Source organism: Sinocyclocheilus rhinocerous, unplaced genomic scaffold (genome assembly GCF_001515625.1).
Source record: "Sinocyclocheilus rhinocerous isolate Xijiao unplaced genomic scaffold, SAMN03320098_v1.1 scaffold2355, whole genome shotgun sequence".
In the NCBI taxonomy this organism is placed as follows: domain Eukaryota; kingdom Metazoa; phylum Chordata; class Actinopteri; order Cypriniformes; family Cyprinidae; genus Sinocyclocheilus; species Sinocyclocheilus rhinocerous.
Window position 1 is genome coordinate 74,984 of NW_015666965.1, and position 10,177 is coordinate 85,160.

Below are 10,177 nucleotides of genomic sequence, written 5' to 3' on the forward strand. Positions count from 1 at the left end.
AAAACGGCCTTGTGGGCCACACTCTTCAGGTGACCTGAGTTCAAGTCCTGGCTCAAGGTCCTTTCCTGATCTTGTTTACCTCTCTCTTCTCACATTGCCTCCTTCCTCTATTTCATTGTCTTGTGTATAATCAAGTAAACGATGATCTTAAAATGGCTTTATTTAGTAGGGGAAAGCTAAAATATATAGCAGTATTGTTGAAAAGATAAGAGATTTATGAGCATGCCGTAGAACATGAAGCTGAAGAAAGTGATTTATAAACATTACAGGCCCACAGTCATTCTTAAAGGGATAGTTCACCCAAAAATGTAAATTCTGTGATTTACTCACCTTCATGTCGTTCCAAACCTGTATGACTTTCATTATGATTAATGCAGAACAAATATTTTAAAGAATGTTGGTGTGATGCAAACAGTTTTGGTGACCATTGACTTTGGACAAAGTTGTATGGACAAAATACAATGTGATCCTTTTGTGCTCCAAAAAGAAAGTCATACAGGTTTGGAACAACATGAGGGTGAGTAAATGATGCCAGAATCTTCATTTTTGGACAAACTAATCCATGAACACATACAGTAGTCCTATTAAATACAAAACCATATAATCTTGTAATGGGTTTGGAGTGCTTAGTGGGTTTGCGTCTTGTCGTTGCGTCTCATCAAATCTTTTATTAACAAGAAGAAAGATACAATAATCCCAGAGGCTGGACTTATAAACAAGTGTAAATCTGGTTTAAATCACAGTTTCCGAGTCCAAACGCTCTATCAGATCCCAAAAGCAAGCAACAAACGGTGCTAATATACACCCAGAGTGTGCTGCAGAACTACTGAAAAACCATGATCCTAACCTCAAACATTTCTTCTAAATAATTAAAATATTGGTATCCATAACTGCGAGGCCGGAGATTGTACACTGTGAGTTTTTAAAAGCTTAGCTTAAAGGCGTGCTATAAATGAGTACTCATAAATAGCCGTTGGTTCAGTATTCAGGAGTAAAGGCTTGGACCCGGAATCAGTATTCAGTACGCCACATATAATGTAAGAGTATTACATAAAGCTCTCAAATGAATTTTAAAGTATAAATAGGCAGAGATATTCATGGCCATACTCAGACCGTGGTCATGAGTTTGAGGGAGCCTGAACGAAATCGCATGATCTTCTTTTTGAGCGCATGCGAGGCTTTTATCTTGACCACGGCATTGGAGGGATTCTGCGAAGAAGAGGGGGACGAGGGCAAGCGAGGGGGCAGTTGCTGAGGCCAGACCAGCCCTCCGCTCTCATCTGAGTCACTGGACACCGAACTGGTTCCTGGAGAGAAAGTCTCGCTCAGACTGGAGTCGGACCCATCAGTCGGAGCAGTAGTGGCCTCTTGGTCCTGCTCCATGAACTGAACACTAGTGCGTTTGGCGGGTAACTGATTTAGTCTGAAATCGTGCATGTCTTTTCTGAATATCCCCTCATCTTCTTCTTGACTGAGGTCTGCCGAGGAGCACCACAGCCGCTGATTAGATGGATCAAATTCGTCACTATGATGCCTGCCCATGTCCTGTCCCACCGTATAGTATTTGTGCTCTGGTTGGGCGGTCCATCCTTGAGAGACGCAACTGTCCTCTGACCGAGAGCGGATGGTCGACTTGGTTTGTCTTTCTCCTAGAGTTGTCCACCTTTCCTCTGGACTCCTTCTGGCTAGGGACCGAAGAAGGGCCCACTTTTGGGATGGAGTGGGCTGGTGTTGCTCACGGGACTCAGGAGTCGACAACGTAGGTACGCAGGTGTGATTGCAGCAGGTGTGAATGTGGGGTTTCATGGTGTCTGACATTGTGGGACGTCGTTCGATGTAAACCGGTTGATGCCGAGGGGAGTCGTTGCTGCTGGTGTGGACTTCTTCGACTCCATACTGATCCATTTCCAAGGAGGATTCTGGCTCCTCACTGCTTAGGGAAGTTGGTCCAGCTTGGGCACTGGGAAGGTTCATGTAATATCCATCTTGGGATTCACGCTCATTCTCTTCCTCAGAGAGAGTTGCCCATTCCTGCCACTGCGATTGGTCAAGTTGTGGGTAACTAGGTGGGTATGTGTGTAATTCATGCCACTGATCGGGATCAGAGTTGAGTTCTGCTGTAGATCTGAGGTGTCGTCGCTGCAGGAGTCCCAGGATGTACGTCTCCACACGCATTGCCTGCTGGATGTCTTCTTCTGTTGGGCCGTCTTCTATCTTCACTGCAGGATCTGCCTCAGCATCAGAAGTGAGGCTTTCATCAGCTATCTGATCTGTAACCCACTGAGGACTTTCTTCATCTTCTTCTTCCTCTATTCCCTCAGCAATACCCTCCAGTGGGGGGTACGGGGCAGAAAATGAGCGGGGCATGGTGGCATGTACTGTGGGCTCCATATGACCCTCCCAGTCCAGCATGTAGGCATCTGTCAGCAGGTGAGAAATAAATGATTTATGAGAAATAAAACTATTTCTTAACACCAGGGGTTTTCAAAATTTCTGATACCAAGGATGCACAAGTATGATGATCCCCTTGCAAAGGACAGCCTTTCTTAGGCCCTGTCCACACGAACGCGGTTATTTTTAAAACCGCAGTTTTTTCTACGCGGTTTGGTCGTTTGTCCACACGCAAATGCAGCACCAGTTCACTGAAACCAAACATTTTTGAAAACTCCTGCCAGGGTGATTTAAAAAAATAAATAAAAATAAAATAAAATTTTTTGGCTTGTGACGTCGGAACATGCGCTGTTATCTCCGCCTACTGGAAACTTTTTCAGGCTTCTGATTGGCCAACATGGCTTTACGGTTGAGATTATATCGCCACCTGTTGGTTTGGCATGCTCTTGACAGTGCTTCATAGCATGCGTTTGCGTTTTCATGTGGACAGAGATTTTTTTTAAAACGGAAGAAGGAAAACCTCCTTTTTATAATACTTTTATATTATTAAAAAAGTATATAATATAAATATATATAAATAAATAAAACATTTTTTATAATACTTATAAAAAATGTTTTTTATAAGTATTATAAAAATACCCGTGTACGTGTGGACATGGCCTTAAAAGGCAGCTAAGGCCAGTGGTGCCCAAACCTGTTCCTGGAGATCTACCTACCTGCAGAGTTCCGTTCCAACCCTGCTTCAGCACATCTGCCTGTAATTATCAAGTGCTCCTGAAGATCTTAATTAGCTGGTTAAGCAGTGTTTGATCAGGGTTGGAGCTGAACTTTGCAGAAGGGTAGATCTCCAGGAACAGGGCTGGGCACCACTGGCTAAGGCTATATCTGGGTTGCCAAGTGCAGTTTTCCAGTGGAATTGGGGTACTGTTAAGCTGTTTTCCCGAGGGTTAAAGGTTTATATTTGCCTGAAAGGCTTGTATTTAAATATTTTACCCATTTTATAGTCTACCAATGATAAAGCTGTGCCAGATGATGGGTTTTGTGAAAGAGGGGCACTGGTAGGAAGCCTCTAAGCTCCTGAGAGCTCTATTATGAAAACAGACTGTTTATGATTACTGCTATATAGTGATCAGAATAACTGAAGAATAGCCAGGAACTCACAGCGCCTTCAAACCAGTCCAAAAAAGGTGCGCAGACAAAAAATTCCAAAAGGTAGAACACTTAAAGAAAGTCTGCTCACTCTAGCAAAAAATAAGTCATCAAATGCGAGATAAAAGCAAATATTCTACTATATAGTGATAACACTGACTGTAAAATATATATTTTAGGCTGGGAACTGGCATATTTTGAATTTTGATATTTGGGATAGGGCTATTATTGATTGACTATTGGCTATTGGGGTAGCCATTGGGGTGTTTTGATTACCAGACCTGGCAACCCTGGCTTATGTTTTATTGCAGGAACTTTTATACAGTAAGGGAAAGAAAGTAAGAATTATATTATCAAGACCACGAGTTTAAGTGTAAAATATGATTAAAGGAAACACTAACCCACAGATATGGGCCTGTGACAGGACACACTGAGGTTTGGGGAGGAACAGGAACGCAGCGGAGGAGACAGACTTTCACCTTGCTCATAAAACCCTGAGGGATAAGATAAATCGAAAAATGATTTCCATTTATCATCTATTAGCTTTCATTGTTTTATTCACAATATCTGGATGTATGTTTCCATAATTGATTTGTCAACTATTACTAAATAAATTTATATGATGGCAACACATTTTCTAACACAAATGCCAGATCGTTGCATAACTAGATGTGCACAATATATCTGTGACTAAACTGGTAAATGATCAGTATCATCCTGATTATGTTGGTGCTGGAAGCAGATAAAGAGATCAGAGCTTTAATAGGAACACAAAACAAAATACAGCAGCCTGTTGATTTTTATATATTGGCCATCTTATCTATTATATTATCAACTATAACAAAAAATATCTGACATCAGTATTGGCCAACAGTTTTGCAAAACACTATGAGGAATAAATTATTCATAGAGTGGTGGAGACCTGAGCTTGAAGCACTGGGACAGTCCAAATCCTCCTCATTATTCTGCTCACATGTGAGTCCTGCATCCAACCTCAGCTCACTGAGCTGCTGTTGCAGTGCCAGCATCAGCAGGCTGGGGGCGCCCTGGAGTCGGTTCTGCAGGGTACCACACAACAGTCAATACTGAAGGCAACTGGAAAAGATTTAAATTAATGCATTTGGCAGACACTTTTGCAATCAAGATATACATTTTATCAGTTCATGCACTTCCTGAGAATCAAACCTGTAAGCTTGGAATTGGGAGCGCTAACGTGTTACTGTCTGAGCTACAGGAATGCAATAACACAATACAAATACAATAACGGGCATATAAATACATGCATAAACATACTACATTAGCCGAGCGTGCATCAGCATAATATGGGACATTTTACACTTAGGGGTCTGCCCCAGATTGCCGTTACTCCTCTTCACCCTCACTGCATAAAACACGGGTTTGTAAAAGATTGGAAATCAGTGATTTTTACAGCCCCATGAACTGGTTCCTTGTATAAATGAAAAATAGTAATGATGTGTAGTACATTAACATTAGAATAATTAGAATTTGTGTGACAACAAACAGATATAAGGAGGCTTGGAAAGACGGCTTCAAGCATGTAGCACATGTGTTTTTGGGTGCATGTGACCCGTGTAGTGTGTGCTCGTGCGCACCACTGCCAGTAGTTATGTAAGCCAACGGCAAATGCACCAAACCTGGAACATTAATAATTTACCAAATATGGGAGAGATACTGTAGCACATGCTATTTTTTGATCCTGTGCTTCTGGTTTTGTTTCAGGACCTAGTTTCATGCTCTCAGCGGCTAATAATTTAACTATCAAAACACACTGTGGTTGGCACCATGTCGCAAGACAACCTGTGTTTAATGACGTCTGAGTCTGGGGTTTATTTTAGTTTTATTCATGGTTTAGTTTGTCCAGATTTTGTCCAGGCATCACAGTATGTTCTACACCTGCCCTGAATCACCACTCAGAGTGTATTTTGTTTTTTTTGTTATATTTTGCTGGTGAATGACGCAAAGGTGGTTTAGTTTGGCTCATTATTTTAACCGCTTTCTCTATTTACAGTTCAGTGTTTTTCTCTACTTGTTATTTTCCATAATAAAGGGTATAATGATGACTAAACCAATGCCTGGGTGCATGGATCCAAGACAGATGTGAGAAACAGACTGGCGAGAATGAAAAGATTTTAGCTAATGCATTTCATATTCAGCATACTATTTTTCATTGGATTTACAACAATTTCGGTTGAGTCAGGTTATGTTTTAAAGGGGTCATATGATGCTTTTTTAAAGATCATTATTTGGTGTATTTGGTGTAACAGAATATGTTGACATGCTTTAATGTTCAAAAAACACATTATAAATCAGGTTGAAATCAAAGCATCAAATATGATCCATAAGGCTTTTGAGGAATGTTAATGTGTTCATCTCTCACTCATCATTGTAGTGCATTGGATTAGCCTATATGTTTTGCACCCTACAATAAAAGAAACTACAGAGCTTTGATAATAAAACTATCAAAAAATTTAATAAATAAATAAGCATTTGAATATCATTTTACTAAATTAATCTGGCAACCACAGCTGCAAAAATTATTTTGTAAAAACTACAGCATTTCTTTTACAGTGAAGACATATTATTGGGAGTGACATCTAATATTTATATGCATTCTATGTAAGTAGTCTGTTATATTGTTATAAAAACTTGATTTACATTACAAGCTATCAAAATTTCATCTTACTTTTTAGGTCTTTGAATAAAATTGTTTTTTTCTCTCCTTGAGTGTGAAATCCATATTGTCATTTATAAAAAGCCATAAAAGCATAATTTAATGTAAAATGTTTTTAAAAGATTTTTTAAAAGATTTTTTTTCATAAAAGTTCAATTAATTTAAAAATAATTTTTGAAATAAAATAAAATATTTTTTTTACTATTATATCATATGTCAGACTTTACAGGGTTGAACTGATCCTTTAAGTGTGTAAAATTAATTTTATTTTACTTTATTTTTCAGTTGCATTGTTTAAACAAACAAGCAAATAAATGAAGTTTAGAATAAAACTGCCCTAGTCAGTGCTAAGTAATGACCGTTGATTCTGTTCGTGATATTAAGTCTATCATATTTTAATGTTTTTTTATCCAATTTTCCATCTATTAGTAGGCCTAAAGGCACCTACTCACTAGAGAAAGTAGAGCATTTGATGATGCGACTGCATTAGGTTCATTTTAAGTATGTGGAAAGAGCCGAGTCAGTGTAAAATCAAGCAGAAGCCTCTCTGAAATTCTATTTGGACATTGGACGACTGCATCAGAGCTAAGTTAAAATTTTCTGAGATTTGAGACAAATTCTTGTGTTTTCCTCTACATTCCTGCAACAAACCATTTCCTTTGAAATCAGCACAGAAGTATGTCTATTTTTCAAGACTAAAATAAGACTTAAAAGAACATTATAATTGTTCTCAGAATCGTTCATATAAAACCATGGCAACGTGGTTTAGCTGAGGTCAAAGCTCAAGCACATGAGAAAAATGACAAGTTTAGAACTGAAAAACAGAGGAGGAGGACAGCGAGAGTGGAGCAGGTCTGCCAGATGTGAACAAAGACCACAAACAAACACCCCACTGAAAACATGATCCAGTCGTGATGATTTTAAAGCTAATATTGGCTATTCTCTGTGAAGTCTATGACTCAGCCTCGTCTCATGTTCCCTTGGAGATCTTTGAATCAGCTTCACGATTAACCGTCGTGAGATGGCGTGACGGATCACCTGCTTCTGTGTCTCACCCTCAAAGGCCTGATGCACAAAAGCACGCAGAAGGCAGCAGTCTATTTGATTATCAGAGAAACAGACAGGACCTGAGGGAGATCAGGCTGCATGTGTACTCTCATTATCTGGCTGCCGTGAGCGCCTTGCCTTTAATGTGCCAAAATGGGACACAACCAGCACTCCCATCACACACACACACACACACACACTCTCTCTCTCTCACACACACACACACACACACACACACTCCTGCCCCCACTATATCACCACACACGCATCAGTCTAACACTCCTAAAGTACAAAATACATCACTAAACTGCACTAATTAATTTCTGAAGCACACATCCACATGAGCCTACAGCAGGGAAACTTTGGCCTTATACACTCTGAATGATTCTAGAATCTATAATTCATTAATTCTTAAGAACCGTGCTATTATGAATTTGCAATGTATTTATAAAGTACTAATAATTATATAAGTAATTTAATGCAAATTAATAAAATGAATGTGGTATTCATAGTCTGTAATCTCATTCATTCATCCATTAAAACAAAAAGTAGAATGGTTTTAGAATTGATACCAAACTCGAAATCAGATATCCTAACAGAACCTGAGTGAAAGGCTAAATGAATGTGGCTTTGGTGAGAGAAACTCTCGTCAGCCGGCAGATTGAAGAATGTTTTCCGGTGGCCGCTGGAGCGGAGCGCGAGCTGCTGACAGCTCATTTGGGTGATGCGTCTCGAGCTCACCCGCACGCGCCCGTCCCGCGAGAGTCTGACTCATTAATATTCCGCTCCATGCGCCTTTTGTCTGATCCGTCTATGGGGGGAGAAACTCTGGGGAGAGACAGACTGCTGCTTATTTGATTTCTCTCACCGCCTTTTCACGGGCCTTTATGGAAAACTGAGTTAGAGTGAGGTCCCGACCCTGAGGCACACACACTGATGGACAGGTAATGAAAGCACAGGAGGGACTATGCGCTCTGTTAGTTTATAAATACGGTATTACTTTGATAAACACTATGCCTCCCCAGCTACTTACGAACGCGGAATACAGAAAAAAAAAAAAAAATAATAAAGAAAATATAAATATCACCTAGTGTTCATCAGCGAAATACAAGATTTTTTTTTTAAAGCTATAACTGTAATAACAATTAAACTACAACAGTATATAATATAATATAATATAATATAATATAGCCTACTATGTGACCCTGGACCACAAAACCAGTCATAAGGTCCAATTTTTTAAAAATTGAGATTTATACATCATCCGAAAGCTAAATAAATAAACTTTCCATTGATATAAGGTGTGATAGGACAATATTTGGCCGAGATACAACTAGCTATTTAAAAAACCTGGAATTTGAGGGTGCTAAAAAATCTAAATATTGAGAAAATAGCCTTTAAAGTTGTCCAAATGAAGTTCTTAGAAATGCATATTACTAATCAAAAGTTATGTTTTGATATATTTAATAATTTAATTAATTTTAATTTAATAATTTTAATTTTATTTACGGTAGGAAATTTACAAAATATGTTCATGGAACATGATCTTTACTAATATCCTAATGATTTTTGGCATAAAAGAAAAATCGATCATTTTAACCCATACAATGTATTTTTGGCTATTGATAAAAATATACCCATGCTACTTATGACTGGTTTTGTGCTCCAGGGTCACATATAATATAATATAATATAATATAATATAATTATAGACTAATAACGATAATAAAAAATGTAGCTAAAGAAATGAAAGGCTTGATATTTCGTTAGATAAAGTAGAATCGGTAAATCCACGCGAAACGAACAATGGATAGCCCAAGTCTGCAGACCCCGCCCCTTTTTCCAAGCGCACATCAATCACAGCTGTCAAAAAGCATGCACTTGCTGTGAAAAGAAATTGCCTTTATGCTGCATTATTCTTGCGTTAATGGCATTATAACGGCATATTGGTGTTATAAAATATATAACGGCACACTGCAGTTTTCACGTGCCAATTATGTAACACCAAAAAGTAACAAGCTTCTTGTTTTTGTGCGCTCTTCCACACATGACTTGGAAAAATTCCTCGTAATTTCTAAACTTTTCACAACGCTTTCCGAATACCCACGCCTCCTTAAAGAGAAAGGCTGGAGGGAGTTTTAAAAGCATGGTTTTCATCAGTGAACATGTCGCACCTACCAGCTGTCGTCTTAAAGTGAGCTGCTCCTGCTCTCTGCTGCTGCGGGCCGGACCCACATCACCCCAAGCGGGCCATCCCGGCACGGAGTCCCCGAGGGACAGGGCACCGAGGACCAGACTCTCCTGCCGCTGCTTCAGTATCTCCAGCTCACACAGCCAAGCCAAACTGGCCTCCAGACGCTTTTTATTCCGACTGCGCTCTTCTTCCATCTTCGGAGGAATCCCGAGGTCCAGCAGGATGCTCCTCACCCTTCCCAGCAGAACAAAAGCAATCAATCTTTCAATATGATCTGCGTCAGCCTGCTTCTGCTATAGCTGTGGTCGTTTATCACGTTCAAAAGAGACTATTCCCATGTAGTTTGAGCGTTTTCCCCTAACAAGCGTCTCTGTTACTCATATTGCTGCGGTCGGACAATATTTGGCCATCTCAGTTTTGAATCTTCCCCTCACGCCCCTCGCATTGCTGTACATTGAGGTGTTCCCTGCTCATTAGAATATCCCGCCCTGTCCGCTGTGATTGGTTGAAAGCTCTCAGTCACCGCCCTCTCGTGGACTTCCCTCACTCTAATTGGTCAGTCCCCCCGCAGCTTCATTTGCATTCAGACCATGGCGGGTCTTCGTGCGCTCAACCATAGACGGATGAATGAATGAATGAATGAATGAACGGACGCCGAGAATATTCATTTGTCTGGTGCGACCGACTGACAGGTCAGAAGACGC

The 10,177-nt window shown here is 39.9% G+C and overlaps 1 protein-coding gene across 1 annotated transcript; it reads right to left on the reverse strand.

The window, feature by feature from the left end:
* Positions 1 to 486: 486 nt before the first annotated feature.
* LOC107733296 (dapper homolog 3-like) lies at positions 487 to 9,901 on the reverse strand. The gene is made up of 4 exons (XM_016544868.1): positions 9,458 to 9,901; positions 4,463 to 4,598; positions 3,942 to 4,034; positions 487 to 2,420 (listed from the first exon to the last, which is right to left on the reverse strand). The coding sequence occupies exons 1-4, from the start codon at positions 9,665 to 9,667 to the stop codon at positions 1,108 to 1,110; spliced, it is 1,752 nt and encodes a 583-aa protein (XP_016400354.1). The 5' UTR covers positions 9,668 to 9,901; the 3' UTR covers positions 487 to 1,107.
* Between the last annotated feature and the right edge of the window lie 276 nt (positions 9,902 to 10,177).